A 25,070-nucleotide genomic window follows, 5' to 3' on the forward strand; every position below is an offset into this window, starting at 1 on the left:
CACTTGCTAAAGCAACCCAAACTGAAGAGTTGTTGACCTGAGATGTTAAATAATCCACAATGTCTTCACATAAATAAATAAATGCACATTTAGCTACTCTCTATCACTGATTGCTATAACACAATAGTGATTCAACCTACAGCCAGTCCATGAAAAGCTTTTCAATTTCCATTTGCACACTCAGTGTCTGGTAGGTCCCTCCAAGGGGAAAGTCCACTAGCACACATAAAAGTATGTTTCATATTTCAGCAGCAGCAACATCAGTTTGCTTGGAAGAGCTAGAGGACAAACTGACAGAAGCTCAACCTGCATCGATCTGAGGAAAAAAGACCACAGTGTTTGATGCACATGTGATCTCTGGGAAGTACAGTGCAGAAGTACTGCAGCTACAAGCACTTAGAACCAAAAACGGAGAAATAAGAGGAAGGATGACATACATTAGAATTTAAAGTGTCAAAATATCTTCAGACAGGCGGAAGAATGGTCTCATCTCACACCACATGCAAAACGTGAGGAATCCCAGGTGAAAGGCCTCTGTAGTCAGTTTCTAACTGAAATGAGGCCCTGGCATTGAGCCATAGATACAGTCACAGAGAACCAGACAAACTGTCTGTTAACGTCAGCATCAAACCGTACTTAACAGTCTCATCCCTCTTTTGACCTTCATTACCAGCGTTGTGGAACATTTTGGTGCCAGTGTGACAGACAATAAAGCAGATTTTAAGTCAGTGAACTCTACTCCAGACTGCGGACTGCTGTGCTCACTACGCCTGGTTCAGCTGCACTAAGAGGGAAAGCAAGACATCAGGTTTATCAAGATAAATTAAGAACATACACAGGCATACACTCACATACACACAGAGAACCCATGGAAGTTTTATAATTCTTGAGCTAGAGTTGTGATGTGGAGCTAAGTTTGGAGGAATGAAAGAGTAATTGCGCTTGTTGAAGAAAAGGATGCCAAGTAGACCAAGAAGTGGTCCATCGATAGTTGGCTCACAGAGAAGAGTTCCCACCCTACAGGAAGTCCAAGCATAAAACCTGGTACACCCTCCCGTCTGTCTTCCCTCCTCATCCTGTCTTCCTCTGTTCCTTCTCATTCTGGGATCTGCATAGCCATCACTGCAGGTTTGGTCTTGAAGTACTGGTTGAAACGAAGCACAGCGTACCTGAAACAAAGATGAGAAAGAAGGTGGTGGTCAGAGTTTATGTTAGACTTTTTTTTTGACTACATTATATTCCAGTATTCCAGGCTTATACAACAACTACCAGAAATATGTTTTTAAAAGTTATACAGTAGTATATGTTTAAATAACTAAAAAAACTAACATATTGTTCCAACCAATGTATTTTATTAAAAGTAGTCAGTATGACTGAACTCCTTGAGTGATATCTGCTTTGACATGTCAGTCATGCTACATGCTAATATGCGGAGTCAAACCTAGTCACATGACCAAACACTCTCTCATTGTCGAAACAGCAAAGGCAAACCAAACCTTATTTTCCCCATATGTTTGGGTGTAAAAGATTGATAGAGACAAGAATCTTTGGAAACTGTGCAATATTGACTGTACAACTGCTGCAATGTAATCCACTGGGCAACTGGTCACATCAAAATATATCCACTAAAGTGCTTGTTATTGCTACTGACAAGCTCTGATTGTTATGGCAACATAATGGATAGGTTTCCTATAGAGACATATCTTTTTATTAAAGAGTAAGATCCTTTCTGTTTAATCCAGAAACATCACTATATATCATTAGCAAACTGTATTTAGAAAAGTCATCATTCTACCTCACAGAACACAGGAACTGCTGGAATACCACTGCTTTCATACGTTTCTTCGTGTTTTTGAGTGGTACTTATGTAAAGGATCTAACTCCTTTTCACCACTAACTGAAAATTGCAAGTCAGCACTGTTGGAGAAAATGAACATCAGCCTTTGTGCAGTCATCTGCCGCATGTGGATTTGAACTTGTCCAACATCTGCCCTATTCACCTGATTTAGCACCCTCAAACTACTACATCTTCCCCAAGATGAAGAAGGAGCTCAGTGGTGGACTATTTGACAGTGATGATGATGGTGTCACTGCTGTGGACCATTTTCCCCAGACAGTGCTGACTGGCAATTGTCAATAACCCGAAACAGAAATACCACAAAAGTTGTTAACCTCAAAATTTCTACATAATTGCACAAGGAGATGAACTGCACATACGTGTAACAAGAGCTGTTTAACTCGGCTCCTTCTAGCTTATCAATCACCCCTACAATTAGTTTCAGTTCAATTTTAATATGCCACCTTTCTATGCAGCAGTAGTCAAATTAGCAGACAGTCAAACACAGCAGGAGAGATATTCACTCTAGCACTGCCTTTCCCTGTTAGCAGCATGGGAGTGATAAAACTGCAGGCCACGAACCTACTCAGGTCTACTTCTTCTCAGTTAACCACTAGGAGAGGTATTGCCTAGTGCCATTTGTGTTACAGGTGGCAGAAAGTGTTAAGTGGTATAGAAGCTCACAAAAGAAATGAGAGACATGTTGGCTTTAGGTTTTCAGTTTCAGTCTTTTATAATGCATTGTTTAACCCACACTGACAGAATCTTTTCAGATACTTAGTCCAACCTATCACCTATGTAATATTCTACATGGGGGGCACCACATGCAGATCCATTTCTCTCTCTCTCTCTCTCTCGCACACACACACACACACACACACACATGCACACACAAACACACAAACTTACCCAAGGAAGTCAAAATCGATGGTGGAGTATTTGGCCTGGATGAGTGCCCAGAAGCCCCAAAAGAAGTGAGAAGCCTTGAGAGACAAATTGGATATCAGATGAGGTGAAGTAATGTGAGACATGGTAGGTGTGAGTGTGTAAGAGATATAATGTGTTTGCTTCGACATGCTTCCTCACCAGAGCAAACTTGTTGACCTGTACATAGAGTGTCTCCAGCTCTTCTGGGCTGACCTCCTCTGTTTTCTTGGTGAAGAGTTTGTATGCCTGCAGGTACACTTTGAGCCAGTCCATTTGCATCTCCCGACTGGGGTACAGCCCATAGTCCAGCTCAGTCATACCTGATCATATACATGCACAGTTGCACAGTTGTATAATGAGCCATAGTCATATTACATGGATATAAGATTTACTCATACATACAGATCACTCTGAGGTTCAACAAACCTGCAAATTCGTTGAAGTGGTTGCCGATGTCAAAGGCCTGGTAGTTGTAGCTGGAATATTCATAGTCTATGAACCGAACATGACCTGCAAATATATCACATGTACAGTGTTAAAAAAAAAAAACAACTTTGCTCTCTTCACTCTGAACCAGCCACTGGGAAGAAATTCAGGTCTGAGGACTGTGCAGCCTGTTGCAAATGGAATATCAAACTGCTAATTCTAAAGATCTTGACTGACCAGTGGTGTTCCACACCACCATTTCCAGGTACTTTTAGTAGCACCTCTTTCCCACAGAGCAATAGAAATGTGAGCAAATCTCATCGTGCTCATCCCCTTTTCCTTCTGCAACAACAAAACAAAACTACAACAAAACTAGGCATCAGGGCCAACGTCAAGTACAGACTGGAACTGAGTCTGCCTGACAAAATCATTATTTCACTGTTGCGACGTTGTATGACGAGATAAACATGAATACAAGTTTGTGTGCCTACCCTCTTTGCTGTTGTGGATGATGTTCTTGCAGAGCAGGTCATTGTGACAGAGTACCACAGGAGAGCCCAGTGTGGAGAGATGCTCCTTCATCCACACCATCTCCTGCTCTAGCACTGCCTTGCTGGGAACCTCCTGCTGGATCCTGGACAGAGGAGCAGCAGCAGAGACAGGGAAAGCGACAGAAAAAGTCAGGTATTTGCCACACATTTCCTCCTCTCATTGACAAGTATTCTCAAACACAACGCCTGCCCCATATGCATAGTAAAGGAAAATGATAGGAGTTTTACTATTTGTTATGGATCAAAACACACATTTCATTGTTTTGGTGTCTTAAAGTGGAAACATACTGTATGTGATGTGAAAACAGCTGAGACCGACATGCATAGGCAGCACACGGGCTCAGTGGGGCACTGCCCAACTGACTCTTGGGATCACAGCTACAGAGAAACAAGTTCTCAGGGGATATTCATGGTGCTGCAGAGTGTTCCTGAATCACTATGGATTCACTACTATTTCCCCTTCTGAGATGTGTTTTCAGACCTGATTATAAATGTTTGAGATTTATTATGTCACTGTTAGTACAGATTATACTTGAAAATGGCATTCATGCATCTCCTACAGTTGTATTTATTTAGATTTAGATATTTGTCCTTTTCCATCTGTGTGCATATGACACAGGCCAACTCAATATTCATGCAACCAATGTTCAGCCCAGTGATGACTCACACTGACCCCAGTCAGATCAACAGTAGGTGCAGCGTCAACCTGTGTCAGTCTGGAAGTGGTATTACTGGCTAGTTGAGAAAGGGTTAAGTCACCGAGTTAGTGTCTCAGCCAACCAGACCAGCGGACTGAGCAGAGACCCCTGTGTTAACTGTAATGGGCTTATTGGGCTTAATCCACAGTCAGCCTGATAGCAAGAGATGAGAGAAAGCAAGGAGGGAGGCTGGGTAAAACACACACACACACACACACACCTTCTCCTTGAGGATTTCTACCTGGCTCACTGCCTCTCCTTCACCTGCGGCCTCTTCAAGAGTCTCAACTGTTGTGTATGGCACAGATAATTGATCCTATGTGAGGTGGCCAGTATTCTTGTCATTACTAGTGGAAGGTCTTTGAAAAGGTCTTTTAAAAAGTGGGCCTCTATAAAGCCTGCTTCAGACTGCAGTGTAACAAGTGTCTGCTGTCCAGGACCAGGGCACTCTAGCTGTCTGTGTTACTAAGGAAGAGAGTAAAGTGACCTGATACACAGAGCTAAGCAAACATCTGCTGGCCCACTGCATGCCTTAGACTCCCTAATCCAGTCGGCTATTATTGTTACAGTTATATAAGCCACATGCTGGACTTAATCTAATAGCCATCAGAACAAAGATATCAACTGTGACTGGGCAGTGAGCCAGGTTATGAAACAGTCTACCTTTGTTGGCTCCACAGGTCTGGTGCCAAGAAGCAAAGTGAACCATCTTCAGCGTAAATTCCCCTTAACTGTTCGTCCTTCCACTTTCTCAGAGGTGACAAGTTATGACTCATTAACATTGTGGTTTTAATGTCTTTAATAAGAAGCAGTTTGATTGTCACATAGCCTTGATTGCTGATGTTTCTTCCTTCAGTAATGAACCATAACTTACATTTGGCCATATCTACAATGTGTACATTTTGTGCATTGTGTACTACAACAGTGTTGGATCAAATTTATCCAAATTATTAGAATCTAATACTCAAACCTCTTTTGAACTTCTTAATGTCTCTGTAAGACCTGTAAATCTGTACTTAGGCACAGACATACTGTGTGTGAAATGCTAACATCAGCATGCTAACACTGTCATAATGATAATGCTGACTGATGCTTATCAGAGAGTGCATTAGCCCAAATATAAGACAATACTTTTTCTGGAGATTAGGTTTTAAAAAGTAGAAATCGTCTAGACAACTGCATGTTGACAACATCAGATATTCTTTTTGCGTGGAGAGAGTGCAAGTTTAACATTGCCTTCAACAGGGAACATGTGTGGCCTTAATGTAACTAAGCTAGTGAGAGCCTTCAATTCCTTATGCCATTTACAATGAGTCTTTCAGAGTCAGTCAAACCTGAAAGTGTTTTTTTTTTGTTAACTCAGTTAAATCTGCAGGAGTTTCTGATGGATCCTATAATGTACATAATGTGTTTTGCTGCCACAGAGAAAATAAATTAATGACAAGTGAAAACAAGGTCAAAGTGTCTTCTGATGTCTTTAATGGCAGCTGGAGAAAATCATTTTAACTGCTTCCTCAAAGGAGACTGTGAGAGTATATCTATACCGTTTTGAGCCAATCTGTTTCATAGATGTTGAGATATTTCAATGAATATGTGGAAATATTTTCCCTGCTGGGGAGGAAAAGTTTCACAATAGTCAGTAGGATTCATTCCTTTGTAAAAATGAGCCACGCCACTGGCATGGCTAAAAATACTATCTACTAACTAGGTCTGATCGATAAAGGATTTTTATATCTATTACCAAAAAAAAAAAATTTCCCACAGTAATGATGTTAAACAGATGAGCAATTTTCAATAAATGTGCCTATTCTGCATTTGTCTCTTGCGCAATCACCCTAGTAGGCTACAACAATTGGGTTGCATGGCTGATGTGTAACAAACATCAAGAGAACAAGATGGCTGCTCAGGATGGTAAAACTGTGTCAAAGAGCGGTCGTACAACATCAATGATATGGTAAAAGCTCAAAACGAAGCAGGGATATAGTGAATGCAGTGTATGATGAGGAGCAACATCTCACCTGATGTTGGAGGCTTGCTCAGTGAACTCCGTAGCCACAAGGGAGAAGTATTTTCGCATCTTGATCCAAAGATTGGGCTTGGGGATGCAGCCATTGTGTGCATGGATCGCATGGATACGAGCCATCTCCTTGGCTATCAGTCTGAGAAAAGACAAAGATAGCAACTCCTAAGTTGTTGTTAACTGGCAACTCTAAGTTGTGTGTAGGTGTGAATGGTGGTTTGTCTCTATATGTCGGCTCAGCGTTAGACTACCCTGTGCCCTGCCTCTCACCCAATGTCAGCTGGGATTGGCTCCAGCCTCCCACATCCCTCAAAGGATAAGCAAAATAGCTAATGGATGATGCATTGACTGTACTATTATTAAGAACTCTCCGGAGCCAGTGACAAACAGCCCTGCTGCAGGATGAAGATATCTCTATCTGCAAGGTTAAATGAGGGCAGTTATCTCTTGCAGAGTTCTGGGAATGAGTCTAATGAAAAAAAAGTGAAGACATGTAACGCACATTGAGCTGAAATGGGACAATGGACAAAGGACAATGTGCGTTACTAGATTAAGTATTAGTATGGACTGCTTTGGGCACATTGTTATAGTCATACAGTGATCTGAGTAACTCTTTTGCACAAATCCATCTTATTATTTGCATGTGACTGACTTATGTACACTTCATTTGCCTCCTTCCTGTGCAGTGTCGAGGCACCTCTGCATTGTAAAACAGCTCGTGTCTAAGCTTTTCTCTAGAGGTAGAAACCACAAAGGGTTCTGAGCACAATGCTAGCAGGTACGTGGTACCTAAGACTGGTACCCATGATTACCATGTCCACACCTGAGTAAGGAAGGATCCCTGACATCCTGTGTCCCAAGAGCATCCCCCTGCATGAACTCATAGCAGATGCCGTTTTGAAAGGTGCAGTAGAGGCGGGGAGCACAACCATTAGCATGTAGCACCTAAACGGTGAGACACAGAAACAAAAGTTAATGTAACAATTATGTGGAAGAAACAAATCAGTGGTAATTAAGAAGAGAAAACAGATTCCCTTTGGGTTTACACTACCTGAAAGCTTTTGAGCTCATTGTCTCTGTCCACAATCAGCTCTGTCTTGTTCCCATATACTCGGACCAGCACTACATCTTCTGGACTGTCCTCCACATAGCAGCCCACCAGCTTATTGGTGGTTCCATCAGTGAAGAGCTGGGAGAAGAAGAATAGAATAGAATAGAAGAATAGAAAGAAGAAGAGTAAGTCATATGACCGCTCACAGGGATATAGAGGAATACCCTCAACCTCTGACTGTACAGCACCATGGTGGATCCTGAAAAAAGCTAGAATCTCAATGTACTAATTTCCCAGAGCTCCTTGGGTTAGCATCAGCAGTGCAGGTACCACACAGCTACATGAGATAAGTGTATCATAAAACAACAGTCTTAACTGAATCATCCATAGCTGTTACTCCCTGGAGTAGCAATATAGCAATAACAGTGAACCCTACCTCTCACCCAATGTCAGCTGGGACCATCAACACTACACTCAAAAACCAAACAATTTTAGAATGCATTTTTAGATACACTTCATTTGTCACATGTCCCAAGCACAAGTACTACATATTCAAAAAAAAGAATAGAATTAGTAAACACTAGACAAAGGCCACACAGGTACATGTAAATTTAATTAGAAACTGTGCTGATTCAAGTGTCATTCAGTTGTGTTTATGGGTCACATCACAACAGCAGTCTGAAGTTGGATGTTGGTCACTGTCGTATATGAACATTAACAGTCTGATTAAAATAAAACACATTAACTTCTGAGGAAAAAGAGTCTTCTAAAAGTTTGTGAATCCTAAAATGACTCATCATGACTTAACAGTGACTCATGCAAGAACATTTTAGTACTCTTATCCTTTCCCGCGATTATTTTTCTGCAGTTTTGTTTGTACTTGTTCTGTTCCATTTGAGAGCAAGTTTCATTTACAAAAAATTTACCAAATGTTCATACCACAGAGCTTCAAGTCCTGCTGTTGGAAATTAGTAGATAAAAACAACAAATTTACCAAATTCAAGATCACAAGACATTAGGGGATCTGGAACAATTAGAAAAATTTAATTGTACATTTGCCAACAATGTGTTACCAGAGCAGCAGAGTGACAGCAATAAAGAGAGAATGGTTTGAAATGAAGTTAGATGCTAAAAACGATCTTTAATGCACAAAGCCGGTCTGTGACTTAGACGAAAGAGATACGGAGACATTTTAGGTGCAACAGAGGATGTTCCCCTGGACAACAGAGGCCTGGAGTAACTGTTAAGAGTGTGAAAACTTTTCTGGTAACTTATAAACTGTGGGACTGAATCGCATAGTGCAATATCCAGATTGCAGGAGCTGTAATTTTTTGATTTAGATAAAATGTGTCAAAATATAACATTAGAAATGAAGCGTTGTTATGTTACAGAGATGCCCAGCCTACAAGATATACAATATTCTCCAGATGTAAGGGAACATGCTTTTCTGCAAGCAAAACTAATCATAACGTTTTCAGAAATTGTGATTCACAATTGCATTATCTGTCAAAATAATTGTATTTTGGGGGGTTTGGGGAATGGCTTTTTTAATTTATTTTGGTCAGTCATCCTGTAAGGAAAGGCATGACCCACACAATACACTGAAACCAGTCATGAAATCAACAGGTTATCTAAAATAAATCACAAGTTTCTCTTGAAAGTGATTTGTGTTTGTATGTGTCTTCTGACATGATGTGCTTCTTCTGCAGTGGGGTTTTGGCATTGCATCAGTTAGTCACCAAGTTGAACCCAACACCCCTTCTAAAATGAAGAGTATGCAAAAAGTCCTGTGTCTGAAGCCGGGCCTTAAATATCTGAATGGCAGCATCACTCCAGTGGAAAGCAGTGGGCCAGTCCATCCCACTGCAGCAAACACAATAACAACATACACATCTCCTCTGGCCCAGACGCTCACTCACACATATCTGGCATTCCACACGTGGCTGACCACAAAGATGGGCGCACAGGCATCCCTGTTATGACCGTACATACACAAGCATACACGCCTTTGCTACCACATGACTGATCCCTTCTACCCGCCACACAATACGCTGCTAAGACCGGTGATCAATACATCGACAGACAGCGATAAGCTTGGACCCAGACAGAGGTAAACATTCGTCCATATACTGCCTGACGTTTCATTTTTTTCCATCAATGAGTCTACGTTTGGTGGTGTGACTGCATGGCCTGAAACTGGCTTCTTTTGGCACTCTGTCTTTAGCATGAGAAAGTTGTAAGAAGAGACTGTTGCTCTGTTGCTATTGGCACAATCTCCTGTTTTTAGGAACTCAGTGTAAGTGAGATGTTTGGAAATGGACTTCCACTGAATGGAAGTGTGTATTTACAGTAAAAGTCTTCCTGTCCAGGTGGCGGGTCTAAGCAGGTGTTTCTGTCAACAGTGCTGCCCTGCTGCTCCCCACCACATTTAGCGCTTCCCGCTCTCATCAAAACAATGGTCCCGCTGCTCGAGAACATCCTTTCCAACTCAACCAAAATAACAGACTTTTTTTTTCCCTAATCTCACATTTTTCTCTGTCATGTGCCGTGACTTGCTTCATGAATACATTGCCAGTCGTGTAGCTCTACCACTCCATACAAGGACAAAAGCATTCAGTGAGACAAAGCCTGTTTGGGTGATGGTCATTGAGAAAACCACTGCTAGTCTGGCCTTCAGCGAGTGAGGTAAACTCAGTCATCGTTCTGAGTTGCAGGTGTGTGAGTGGGTGGGGTATCAGAGATAAGCCAGCTGGATGTAAACACATGGTTGCCTTAGAGTTCAGACCATGGCATCGTGAGAGTGATAGCAGTAAATGGTGTCACTCCAGACTCTGACCTGGCAATGACACAAGACACTCGATCCTTTTACAAGGAATCAATTATGCATTTTCCTTTCCCTGACAAGCTAAGTCGCTAAAATGGATTGCCTTACGACACACTTATGTGTTGGGCACTGACTGGTTTTGTAGTTCCAACAAATCCAACAGAGCGATATATCTTCCGTCAAGCAGACTGCGTCATGTCAATTTCAGGAGTTGGAACCTCCCAATTAAACTAACCCTAATCCTTTTAATTTATATTATAGCATTAATTTTAGCTAGTCTACTTAACAGTTTTTAACCTCTACCTTCACCTTCAACCACCTCATGAAAAATAAGGTGTGTAGAAGTTAGTGGGATACATCTTCTAATTCAATATGTCTGTTAGCCAACACTGCATATCTTCTGACGCTGTGTCAATATAAGATCAGACCCTGTGGCAGATACCCAGGACTCAGATCAGGATCAGGGGCCTAAAACAATTGATTGGAACATCCCAACAATATGGCAAATGTATGCAAGACTACATGTAAAATATTCAAAACATTTTAACCTTATCTGCTCTTTTTTTTTTTTTTTACTGTCCATTACATGTCCATTACTGTCCATTAGAATCCATTTTCTAACATCTAACAAAAAATCTCAGGGACAATGACTGAAATTGATTTATGATTTTGTCCCCAGCACATGAAAACTTGTATTTTTATTTATTTATTTATTTTTAATAAATGTCAGGCTTTTTCCTGCATTAAGAATTACAGCGCAGCCATCTCCATCAAATTTTGTGTATCCTCCAGCTCTCAACAAAACTTTGACAGAGGTCTTCATGGAAAACATTCTTTCCTAACACGTGCCACACACTGTGGCTTTCTGTCATTTGTAACTGAAATTGCAGCCTTATGCAGATGTGCTATCGTAATCACCAAAATGCATGGTCACCGGGGAAACTAAGCCAAAAGGTGAAGAAAAGAGCTCTAATTTTCCTCAAGGAATTTCCTCCAAATAACTTGCAGTATTTTGTGGCTGTTCAAACAGGTGAACATAGTTTCTTCTGCATCAAAGCATGTTTAATTTCTTTGAAGATATGGCTCATAGAATCAGCAATTACATAGTAACAGTGAAAAAATTCATCAGATTCTTAAAAAGTAATAGTGCATGACCACTGATGAGATGCGGTAAACTTGTCAGGTCTGAAAGTAGAACAGAACCAGAAGAAGTGGAAGGAGAGGATCAATGTCGGAGTGCAAGACAAGGCAAGAGTATTCAGTCCTTAGGAGCATATTAATGCAAAGCCGATGTTTAATTAATTTTAATGTCACATTCACAACCAGCAAAATGTGACCCTGCCACAGGATAGTGAACATTGCATTTAAGCAGATATTGCAATCTCTTTTTTTTTTTTCTTTTTTTTGTAATTCTTTATGCACTCCTTGTGTCCATGTTAAGTGATACTTATTTTTTTTATTTCAGTCATGAAGAATAGTGCATTGCTTGAGCCAGTTGAAGGCATGGTACACATGTACATTTGTGCATATGATCAGGATTTTACCATGTCTGCTTCATTTTGAGACTGGAAAAAGCATAAATATATCAGAATGTCACCAATAATCCTGCTCTTATGTTAAGTACTTTAAGCTGCATTTTATGTATAAAAAGATCCATAAAAAATATGTTTACCAAAATCTATTATCATTATTATTATTATTATTCATTATTATTCTCATCAGCAGCAGGTAAACTTTCTCTGTCAGTGACCCTCAACAAATCAGATCAGATTAGACTACAAACTCCATCTGACACACTGTCATCATAGACATTAGGGTAGTAACTATATACTGTGTTGGTACTATATACTGTGGTATTTTGCTATGTGAGCTGTGTGCAGTGAGAGCCAACTCTGTCACTGATCTTTCTGACTTCATGAAAAAGCTACATCTCACAGAGTTGCATTCACTTAAAACATGAAGCGGATTTGTGGCTCACTTTGACTGCAGGACTGGTTTGCAGTTGTCTTTTATCCCAAAGCAAGGAACAGATGAGTATCCCCCATGCCCTTTGGAGGTAATTTGCTGTGACAACAAGCACAGACTCTACTGGGAGCTACACTCTGGCTTTTGCTCCGGTCACTGTGAATTCATGAATAACAGATTTTAAACTTTATACCTTCACCCTCATTTGTTAGAACTACAGCAGGTACAGATTTTTGTATTTGTCCTGTTGTTATCTGAATGTTTGACCTCTGTTTGTGTCTTTCCAGTGACTTTATGTCTTTTTTTCACTTCTGTGTATCATTTTTCTTTCTAAGATACAACTGTACTTCACCATCCACCACATTTTGTGGGGTTGAGGACAACCAGTGTTTGGATAAAGTTGATCCAATCCAAGTTCAGACGTTTCCTCTTTATATTAATTATAACGTTCTCATTGCGACATGAAATTAATTTCTTGAAATAAGTATCTGAAAACAAGAGGATTTATTCTCTTTTTAGAGTGTGTCTTGTTTGCATGTTGCACTTGAGTGTATAGGGAAAGCTATTTCAGATTTCAGAAAACTGTGAATATTGTGAATATTACTGTTTACAGTCCATTTTGTTACAAACACTGCATGCATTAAACTGCCTATATTGTAGATTACCAAATTGCTACACCAATTAAAGGTATTGGTTGTGAACTTCAGTATGTTGCATTTGATGTAACAAAATCTAAACGGCTATCCTTAAGTCTTTCAGTGTGCTTTTATCTATGAAGTGCCCAGATGCCACCACAACAGCTCATGTTTCTGTTACCTTTAACACTCACACTAGACTCCAAACATGTGACAAGAAACAAGACGCATGGTTAAAATAAAACAAGGCTGAGTTCAACTAGCTGTAAAACACCCTTTATAAGGTGTGTCTGCTTCCTTGAGCAATTAACAAACACCGTGTTTCTCAACCAAACTAACCATCACGTCACTACCAGCTGGCCACTGACACTAAGATGACAGCATGACTTGGCTTTCATGCTATATTTGGTGCTTTATCGTGTTTACTGTGGACATATAAAATTGTGTAAAAACGGAGTGACGTTACCTTAATAAATACAATTTTTTCCTAGTGGCTCCTGTGGGAATTGACTTACTGATATTAGTTAGCTGGCTTAGTATGAGCTCAGAGCGTTTTTGCTAGCTTGGCTAACGTTACCATATCATTTTACTATCAAGACTGCCAGATAGGCAAACCATAAAACGTATTCATTCAGAAACTAGGGCCATAACATGGTTGTGTAGTTCTGTGTCACCTGTTTAAAGAAATGAAACTACCCAGTGGCTAATGTTTCTACGGCCCTCCTCCTGGCTGACACTGCTTGGTGATGCTGCAGAACTGTCAGTCTTAGCCTAGCCTGGCGTACTGTGCTACAGCTAGCATAGCGGCTAATGTTACCTTGGTCTTGACATGGCTGGTGTCCCACGCCGGTCTCAGCTCCTTTAATGAGCTTCATCGCCCCCTCCGTCACGTTGTGTTCGTCCACGAAAATGGGAATTTTTCTAATTACCGGCGACCCGACGGGCACGTGTATCTGCGTCTCCATCCTGCAGCCGTTTGTCTGAAACGTTAATCTCCGAGCCCTTCACAGATACCTCTAGAAATTGCAACATACAAGTGTTGCTTAGTTTATAAGTAGCTAAATGTTGGTGTGTTTTGTGAATGGCTGAACCTTTGCTAGAGATGTTTATCTTGCTTGGTGGCAGTTGCAGAAATGATGAGTAAGAAGCTGTGAAGAAGATGAACGATGAAACTGCCGGATAGGGATGCTCGTCGCCGGTTTTCTTGAAACAGTCAGCCAACTGTACCATTTCCTCCTACTTGGCTCCGCCCGCCCGGGATCATCCGATTGTACCGCGAGTTGAGACGCACCGCAGACGAGCACGCCCATTTTTTTCCCCGAGTGTCTCCGAGAGGAGCCCGGGTTCAACCGAATTTAAATATATGTAGGCTGTATAGTACTCATTAATTTGATTAATTATTTTATTTTGTCATCTCTTTTCTTAAAATCAGAACTGTGCCAAACTGACGAGTGAGGCTATCAGGAAAGAGTCTAATCTATTAAACAACTTTACTTGGTTTCTGTTTTTTTCTTGCCTTTTTTCTTGTTTGAGGACTAACCATTACAGAATCAAGGTGTGATAGCCAGGCTTGTAAGGACTGCTATAATTGCATATGTGTTTGTTTCAGTGTGTGCATTTGAGAGGTTATGTTGGGAGTGTGGTGCATTACGGCTGTCAGGGACAATAAAGATGTGTGAACGTCAAGGAATGCATGATTTACTAATATACTGAACAACTCAGTACAAGAGAACATAAAGTAGTATGTATGGGATTAGTTTTATTCTCACATTTGTATATAATTGTAAACTGAACACCTTTGAGTTGTTGACGGTTGAACAAAACAATACAAACTGTATGAAAACATCACTTGGACTCTGGAACTGAGAACTTCACTATTTTATGTCTTATTTTGTCCAACCAACACCCCCAAACCTTAAATACATTCCGTTTACAACCACAAAAGGTCCAAGGAAATATTCACATTGAAGAAGATGGAGCCAGGATATCGTGGAATTTTTTTAATCAAGTGAGTCATTTAATGTTCTGTCTAAGTACTAATACTCAATTAGTTGAATAATGGCTGCAGCTTTGGCACAGGTTTTACAAAAGGATAGATACCACATTGGGAGAAAAAAAAAGGGGTGTTTTCAGCTCCTGGGAAAGAAATCAGCAAGAAAAATTCACCCATTATCAGTTTTCATGAACTGTTATTGTAAACTAGATACAGGCAAAACATTGCTGTGTACTCAAAACACTGTCTAGAGGGAGTGAGGAGAAAATTATCTGCACCACCACTATGGCAGTACCAACTCACAGCCAAATGGTGGCAGCATAGTAATAAAAATGTATGTGATGTGGCACAAACTGGTGGAAATGTTACTGTAATGGATGATTACCCAGGCAGGCTGAAGAAGTAATATAAATACATTCAAAACATTCAGTTATTCTACAGTTGTGATCAGACAGATTTGCAGACAGATTCATTAGGGTGACGTTCTATGTCTCCTGTTCCTCTAATTGCTGTCTGAGAAGTTTCCTAACTCTTCCACATCTAAAAAGATTTGCCTTAGACCAAAGGAGATGGTTACAGACTATATCGCAGGTGTTCCCTCTTTCTACACTTTTGGGGTCAATAAGGTGAGAAGTAGCCATAGCTATGCAAGTTCTAATCAGAAAAACCACCCATGTGAGTGTATTAGTGCTGAATATATTAAACCCCTGAAAGAAAACCTCATCATTGCTCCTGAACAATTCTGCTGCAGTAATGATGGGTAAGAAATTGTGAAGAAGATGAGTGATGAAACTGCCAGGCAGGGATGCCCGCAGCCTGTTTTCTTGGGAACAGTCAGCTAACTGTACCATCTCCTTCCTACTTGGCTCCACCTGCCTCAGATTATCTGATTGTACCGCATGTACAAATTCCTGTGAAAATCATTTAGAATGTGAAACTATTGAAATAAGAAAATATAATAGATTGTGTTCTTCTGTGATCTTTGGGATTATGAAGTCTTTTTATGTGTACAATTTAGGGTTACAGTAAACATTTAAAATAAAAAGATTTTAAGAGATAACAGAGGCCCCAAAGATTTTACTGGTATGTCTGGTCTTTACTATTCAGCATTTTAGAACCACACTCCATGCAGACAGAACCAGCCTATTTCCAAACTCACAAGTAGCCTACCAATGCAGTGGCTCTTCTAACTCATCCTGGCCTCTGTCATGACCCTGCTGTCCATCACTTAAGTCTCACATGAGCCAAACAGCCGGTGAGAGTGAGATAAACAACTACAGACGTCTGGCCTCATTAAAACTACTCAGACTTATTGCCTGTACTGCTAGAGGCAACCACTCCACATCGGTGGTGTGTGTGTGGGTGTGCGCTAAGCTAGAATACATAAACAAGTCCACAGGAAGTTTGGGGGATTTTTGTCCCTCTGTTTACTGTGTGGGAGCAGAGACTCATGACTGAGCCTAGATGAAAAATCTGCATAATCTTCCCATTACATTCTTATTGCGGCAGCAAAAGTCCCCATGCATTCATGCACTCCCAAATCTATTACTACACTGCTGAAATCATCCTCCTTGAGAGAAATGAAATTAGGACACTTTATTATGCAGTATATCTCTTTATCTCTACCTATAAAAACTTTCTTTTCTGTCTTCATTTGCAATGGAAACAGACTAACTGAAACTTTACTCCACTGAAGAGACAAAGAATGGTGGCAGAGGAAAAATCAGATATGTGCGGAGCACTGAAGAGACTATCCTTGCATTTAGCATCAGTTTTACATAGCATTTTTGTTAATTTCAGGTTTTACTAGTGCTCTTTTAATTAGATAATCCCATTATACTTTTCTTTGGTGAAAAAATTCAATGGTAACTGACTGAAGAACTGGTGCTACCAGTTGTTTATCTCAATGTGCCAAATGTGTATATATATATATATTATATATATATATATATATATATACTGTCATTATGTGAATATACTAATATTCACATAATGACAGCGGATGGAAATGTGTATTAACTGTATTAACTTTTCTTTTGCAGATATTCTGAAACTTTGGCTGAAATTTACATTAAATTTTGACCTGACTGTTGTGTAGCTGTTAGACCCCAAACTGTCAGCCATGGTAGGCAGCTGTTGTCGGTGAAAAAGCTCTAAAAACTCACTGTGGACTACCTGCTGAACACCAAACAACACACACACACACACACACACACACACACACACACACACACAGTTGACCACAGAGACCAGCTGGTGAACACAGTGGGGCATTTAGCAACTAAAGAGCCAGAGATTTTCCTCAAGCATCAGTTAAACCAAAAACAGGGGTATAGCAGAGTGAATATTGGATTTTCATCATTCATTCATCAGGTGGCCAGACACTGAACCACTGAACAATAATGTTGCTCTATAACTACTGGATGTATCACTAAGTAGTTGTTGCCAAAGATTTTGTGGTCAACAGCAACAACAACAACAACAAAAAAAAAAACACCACACTGCTGTTTGAAGTCAGCTCACTAAGAGATATTTTTTGCATGTGTTTTCATAAGACCTTTACAGTTGCAGTCTGAAGTTGTTGTCATGTGAATTGCAAACAAACAAATGTCTCCAGTGCACCAATTACAATAAGCAACTGACAGGTCATGTGTGTTGCAGAGAAAAAACAAAACAAACGAAAAGCATATCATGGTATGCTGTACTGCTTCATATAGCTTCCTGCTTCAAAGCATATCTCTTATAGCTTAGAGTTAAGCTGAAATAAATGGAGAGGCATTGGGGGAACTCAAATGTGTGTGTGCTGTGTGTTTTTGTCATTGTGTGCATGTGTGAGAGGACGATTGTTGATGCTTTGTTGAGGAAGCAGTGGATAGATGTGGATTTCAAGGACTACAGTGGAGATGTGCAAACAGCAAGGAATGCATAATGTGTTAACATTCAAAATTCAGAGTAACCAAACTTTATATATGTTTTCAGACGACTTTTAGTTTTACAGGGCATGGCCGGATGTGTTGCAGTCACACCCAGACACTGTGTGTGAATACTTCAGCTCAGAGCGACAGCTCTACCTGTAGCCACACGCCTCATCTGCTCTCCCTAAACTTCATCCTAGGCTCTTCACTGGCTCCAAGGAATGCAGTTGGTAAATCCTGTGTGTTTGTGTCAATGTGTGTGTCTGTGTGTGTGTTTGTGTGAGGGTAGGCAGATGACTGAATGTGTGTGTGTCTCAGCCATGACCTTGTACACAGGTGGAAAAGCTCAAAGGTAGACCGGTGCTCCTTCGATATCTGAAGAATGAGGAAATATTGACATTGTCACACACTGGAGTGCTGTTTACAATGTGAGACACACAATCCGATCATAAATCACATCACCATTGAAAGAGTGAACTCCAAGCCTGCTTCTTGCCTAAACTAATTTGTCATGTCAAGGTTCCTGTTGAAACACTCCTCATCTATCACAGATTGCATTATTAGAATGAACTGGGGTGTTTGGGAAAAGGGACCATTCCACGTGAGAAGAGTTTACCTTAACACATGACTTCATAACATTTACTCACACACACACACACACACAGAAAGGCCATGGATTGGTTTCAAAGTTGACAGATGTTCTTTGAGTGACTGAACAATGTGCAGTTTATGATCTACAACAAAATAAGTGAATGGAAGGTCATTCAAGGACGTCTGACCACCTGGACAGCTTAGAAACTCATTGCACTGAGGGCCTTTGATAGACTGAGAATGATTTGAAAAATATCTCTTATTATATTTTCCTACCAATTTACCCATTGTTAACAATCCTCTTGCTAGCTATGGGGCAGTAGAACTACAACAAGCTACAAGACACCCAATCTTTTATTTGATATTATTACCTTTAAAATTATGGCTAACATGTTAGCAAACAGTTGTCACATTAGATAGACACAGAATAACATTATCATCTCATTGGAATTATTGCATGTTTTCAGACACTGGGTGAATGTAAGCCCAATTTTCATTCTTCTTTTAGCTCTGTTTTAGTGCCCACCAATTCTAGCTTATCACAAATTTTATCTTTCTGCTGCTTTGGTGTGGGACAAATAGCACACAGTGGGTTTATTTTTCACTACAAACAGCGCTGTGCTGCTGCTGGTAACAAGGTCGATAAGAGCAGTGAGACTGAATTATACAGTAACTGAAAAAAAGCTAGCTAGCCAAAAGAGGCTAAAAAGCTCAGTAGCAGTAGGTTTGTCCAGTCATTTCAATTCAATTCCCCAAAAATATAGATTGATTAATGTGAATAAATTCAGTAATATTTTGTATCTTTACCCAATATTTCACTTTTAAAGGACAAGCTGAAAATTATAGCCCTGTTTGCTTGGAATTTCACTGTGGCAGGGTCAGAAACTCTCATTGCTGAAAATGTTTAATAAAAAAGTTCTGTTGGCTTCATACTTTCTATATTATAAACTTCATCCCCTTTGCTCTGTGCTTTGTGCATGGCCTTTGTTGCCAGTATTTCTTTTGTCTTTGTCTTTTATAAAAATCCCCTCTTTACTTTCTCTTTCCATGAAAACAGCTCTCCCTGTGGTGGCTGCCTTATTTCAGGCCTCTGTGACATTTCAGAGTCGTAGTTCTGTCAGAGATTTAGGTCAGTGATTGTCCCACTCCAGATACTTTAGATAGCTACACCTGAGCATACAAAGTAGTGAGATCACCAAAGTGCTCAAAGCTTATGCCTACTGCTGACAAAAAGCTTGTTTGTTCTATAACAAAATAAAGGCAGATTACACATTCAGTCACATACAGTGGCTCTGAAAAATGGCTGTTGACTTTTCCGCTCAAGTACAAAGTACAGAAACACACTGAAGATGTGAATCATCATTGGTCTTGTATGCTGTATCCCTCTAAACTTTTAAAACCATGTTGGTAAACCCCATAACACTAGGTGACTTAGATAAAAACTAGGCCACATCTCAGAGATTTAAAATACTAAGGGAAATTTACTCACATACTGTACCTTAGTACTATTTGCATTTTGATGCACTGCTACTTAAAGCAGCAATAAGAAATATTTGAGTAATAGCAGCAGATAAAATGACTACTGTGTGAAAGGGGTGACATCAGCATCATAGCCATGGTGACAAACCCCCCAAAAATTGTAAGCCTTTAAGCAAGTTGTTTTGGTTTTCACCTGCACAGTTTCTGCAGCTGTTTCTAGCAAAAATCTCCTCCAGTTTTACACATCACTATCATTTCAAAGGCCTTAGAGGAGCACTTCAGTCTTTAGTCTGAAAAGTTCTAAAGAAGCTTTTTCTCACTCTAGCGGAAGATGCACGACATCTGGATATTTGCCTCAAATCATGTCACTCAAGTCAGTGTCAGTTGGGACTGAAGACTACAAGTCTGAAAATGAAAAAAAGAAAAGCAAACAGTGTGTGGTGTTAGAAAAAAGTGAGTTTAGCAGACCTCTGTAGCCCACTCCTCATCTCTGCTGCACTCCTCGTCTCTGCTGCCGGTTAGCAGCTCAAGGTGCAATGAGCAACTGCTAGCATAATGCAATCTAATCCACGCAGTCGATGGTGGAGTTCCATCATGCATAACATAGGCACCAGGTTTAGATAAAAAAGAAGAATGCATGGAATTAAAATGTTTCTCTGGTTCTACTGCATCAGTTTAGATCCTTTTATAAAATATAGCATGAGTCAAACAATGTTATAGGACTACAATGGTAAATTGATGGAGTACACTTTTCAGTAGACTGTATTTTTCTCACAATTCAGAGATAAATATGTTTTCCCTTCTACATTTATCTGATACACTAATCTGTACACTAATCTGGGAATATGAGAGTTCCTCCACCTACAGTAAAACTAAACTCCTCTTCACAATGTCTACTTTGTTTGCATTTTACTGTTTTACATGGAGAGAAAAATGTAAACTGCTGGACTTTTACCTTTGGCAGAAAAGGTTTGTACTTGGATACCGAGGACTTGACTGCATCTTTTAGTTTTGGAGTTAGTTTTGATTAACTTATATTTGACAGCAACAATATACTGGATATATGAAAGTTGTTTTGTTTTTTTTCCCCAGAAAATAATATAGCAGAAGTAAAAGTGACCATATCAGTAATTATTATTTGTTCACCTTTGAAAAAGTCCTTCAGATTTTCCAAGAAAACATTGTATCAGGAATAATACTGTATGTCGGCAAAACATAATGCACAATGAGACAAGGGAGATGAATACTTTGTATACAACAGCGTCTCCCACTGTAGCACTGTATCTCTGTACAGCCAGATATGGTAAAGCAGGAACTATGCAGGAGTGTCCAGCTCTCATTCTGTCTTTGACATGTGACTCAGGAAATGGTCACAGTTCAATAGAGAAGTGAGTGGACAACTAAAAGGTGGCAAATAGGTTAACATGTGTGACCTCACGTTTAGAGACCTTCATATCCCTTCAGGCTTAAACCAGGACGAACCCTCAGTGAACTGGACACAGTATATTGGTCAGTGTCACCACTTCAAAGAGACGCAATGTTTGTGTGTGTGTGTTGGGATTGTGGGGCTGTATTTGTCTTTTGTTGACCCTCAGAGGAGCATATGGCAGCCAACACAAAGCCTTAACCCAACTCCTATCAATACTGGTACTGCCTCACTCCTCCTCTCAAAGGTGAACAACAGGACACACAGGCGTGCATGCATGAGCACACACACTCACACACACACGCAGACCTTCAACCCCACCCCCCACCCCCACCTTTATTTACAGCCCCCTCCTCTTGCTTCCCTTCCTTTCATTTTCAGATCAGGTCCTTTCACCCGGAGTGGCAGCAGCTGGAGGACTGACTCTGAGAGGGAGGCAGGATGACAGCAGCAGGGCTGAGGGGACTAGTTCTGAGCTGCACATTAACCACTAATTATCCCACACAAACACACACATGTAAACATACATACATACACACAGACACACACACATATATATGTATATATATATATATATATATATATATATATATATATATAAACTATACACTGTAACTTGAATTATCTTCATTAAAACCCTTAACTGACAACCTTTTTTTTTTCTTTGCTGTCTGTGGTAATTAATGAATGGCAGCAGATTTGAGTGACTGCTAACATTTAGCACCTAAGGTCTTTTTCTTACTCCTTGTCAGTGGGAGTAGCAGAGGTATCTAAGTACTAAGCACTGTGCTGAAGAACAAATTCATCCATCCATTATCTATATATCTGTTAAGGAGAGGCTGGAGCCTATCCCAGCTGTCACTGGGCGAGAGGTGGGGTACACCCTGTACGGATCGCCAGTCCATCGCACAAACAACCATTCACACTCACATTCACACCTATGGGCAATTTAGAGTCACCTGTTGCATGCCTTTGGACTGTGGGAGGACAGGGAGAACATGTAAACTCCACACAGAAAAGCCCCGTGCTCTAACCGGGGCTCGAACCCAGAACCTTCTTGCTGTGAGGCGACAGTGTATCACCACCACTCTAACCTGAAGAACAAATCTGAGGAACTAAATTACTTGAGAACTACTTGAGAACTTGAGTACTTAACGGTTCAGAGGAAACTGTTGCATATTTTACTCCTCTACAGTTATTTGACAATTTTAGTTAATTGCTACTTCACAAATTAAAATTTTTGAGTAGGCCACAATACACTTGAAAAGGATATATAAGAAGATGTTTTGTTTAAAATGACCTAACAATACACAGACAAGTGGCAAATAAAAATAAAAACCTGAAACATGAGTGGAGAAATAGGATTACAGTGCCCCCATCCATAGGGCATCAGGGGGTCACTGAATAGTTTGATGAGTATGAAAGTGATGTAAATCATATGCTATACTCTTCACAGTCACTAACTGAACATTTATGGGAAATGTTAGACCAGCGTTAGACAGTGCTCTCCACCACCATCATCAAAACTCCAAATGAGCGAATATCTTGGGGAAAAGTGGAATTCCATCCATTCTGTTTGTTTATGTACATATATAAGGCATTTTCTGCATTTAATATTTTTACATTTAAAATGTAAATGCATGATCTGGTTAGACTCACATACTGTCACTCAAGCAACATTATCAATACAGGACTTGTAATGAAGGATTTTTTTTTTTTTTTTTACTGAAGTAAAGAATCTGAATACACCTCCTTTGATGAATACGCATTGTATACGCAAGTCACCTAAACTTACACTTTTCATTCATTTTTTTCATTTTTTTAAATATATATTTGCATTTTAGAAATAGTGTATCAGGGAAAAAGACTATACACAAATTATTTTTTATGATGATTTTTACTAAAAATAGCCATTGTTGTTGATAAACAGTAGTTTTTACTGTATTTTCTAGTGCATTGGTGTATAATATTAAAATAATAAATATCTGTTCTTGTTGCTGTAGTGCATGCCTTGACCTTGACTGTTTTATCAGATTCCTCTCCCACAGCCTGAAAGGAAAGACATAGTTTGCACTATGCTCTGCCTGCCTCCACATGCCTGTGAAACAGGTCACAGGTGATAAATGTCGTTTTATATCTTCAGGACAATTTCCTAGTCTTTGAGAGAATACTTCTGTCTTGGAGAAGTACAATATGTGTAGCCCTAAGTAGCACAGACTCAAACAGTACACACCTTTCCAAAGGTAAAAGCCTCAGATGAGTCACTGCAAGCACGGCACTTCAGCTTCATATTCAGATTAGTTCAGGAAACCAAAACAAAGACTAAACAGTACCTGAGGTTTTCCTCTGAGAGCTCAGATGACTCATCTACTAACCAGTACATTAGTAAGTGGTATGCAACAGTGATAAAGTATGGTCTTTAACTCTAGACTCTCTTATCTTCAGCAGTATCAGTGATTCATTGCAAATTACTATAATAATTCCTCCTATTCACTGTGAGTTTTCATCTTTGCTGGTCTGTACAAAACATGTTTTCATTTATAGACAAAACAAAGCTTCGACGTTTCTATATGTATGGTTGGTTATGTGTTGTGAATGGAATGGCTGTAACTGGTATTTTAGAAACACTGAGATCATGAGTCCGAGTTCCTCAGCTCACTGAGACATTTTTCATTGGCCACCAAAAGAGTCTTTTTGAAGTTATGTATATCTACTTAAAGGAATAGTTTGACAATAGATTGATTATTGATTAATCATTTTAGTCATTTTTAAGATGTAAAAAATAATTGGTAGCAGCCTCCAAAATATAGATATTTGCAATTTTCTTAGTTTTCTAGTATAGTAAACAATATTTTAAACACTCAGTATTTTGGGGGGTTTGTCTGTTTTTGACTGCTCAGGGAATAGTCACCATTTCCTGACATTTTACAGACTGAGAAATCAATTGATTATTAAAGAAAATGTACGGACAATGAAGATAATTGTTGGTTACAGCCTTATTCCCATGGTGGAATAAAATTACTTTGCTTGGGTTTTTCCGGTTGTTAAGTTTATGACATGCAAAAATAAATAACTAAATAAATAATTAAAGGCATTTGGCTTTAAAATAAATGAGCTGAACATAAACTAAAACATTTCGAGTCTCAAAACTAGATATTGAGGCAGGGTTCAGCTTCATGACTGGGGCTACAAAGATAGAGGATGCAGGACCTCTTACATTCAGGGATCATGTAGACAGTAATAGAGCAGAGTAAACCTGGGGCTGTTGGGGCATCTGAGGGTCAGTTGTCTGCTTTGCGTGGTTGATAATCCAGCGTTATTCCCACTGCAACAGTATAAAACAAATCAAAAGTGCATTCTAATAGTGTCCTTGTTATACTTTGGACTTAGTTACATATATCTCAGTTATCTTTTTGGCAAAATCTCATAAAGTAGTGAAAAATGTCCAATTCAAAATTCTAGTGTGAAAAGGGACGTCTTCCGATTATTCTGCCTGAGCAACAATCCAAAACCCAGAGATTCTGAATTTACAGTATAATAACATAAAAGCAGAAAATCATCACATCTGACAAACTGAAAGCAGCAAATGTTTGACCTCTTTGCTTGATAGTTGATTTTAACTGACTCATTTTCTGCCAGTTGACAAGTCATTTTGGCACTAGTTATCTGAATTATCTCACTGTGTTGTGTAATGCTGTAGTTAAGTGTAGGAGTGGGTTGTAATCCATGTGT

At 39.7% G+C, this 25,070-nt stretch overlaps 1 protein-coding gene across 1 annotated transcript; it reads right to left on the reverse strand.

Moving 5' to 3' along the window:
• Window positions 1-438: 438 nt before the first annotated feature.
• On the reverse strand, window positions 439-14,180 carry etnk2 (ethanolamine kinase 2). The gene is given in 10 exon segments (XM_018667569.2): window positions 439-1,169; window positions 2,747-2,820; window positions 2,924-3,084; window positions 3,191-3,274; window positions 3,682-3,824; window positions 6,458-6,598; window positions 7,283-7,404; window positions 7,511-7,648; window positions 13,752-13,796; window positions 13,798-14,180. Coding segments are annotated over 10 exon segments (1,083 nt in total). The 5' UTR covers window positions 13,900-14,180; the 3' UTR covers window positions 439-1,096.
• Between the last annotated feature and the right edge of the window lie 10,890 nt (window positions 14,181-25,070).

Source organism: Lates calcarifer, linkage group LG12 (genome assembly GCF_001640805.2).
Source record: "Lates calcarifer isolate ASB-BC8 linkage group LG12, TLL_Latcal_v3, whole genome shotgun sequence".
Lineage (NCBI taxonomy): Eukaryota > Metazoa > Chordata > Actinopteri > Centropomidae > Lates > Lates calcarifer.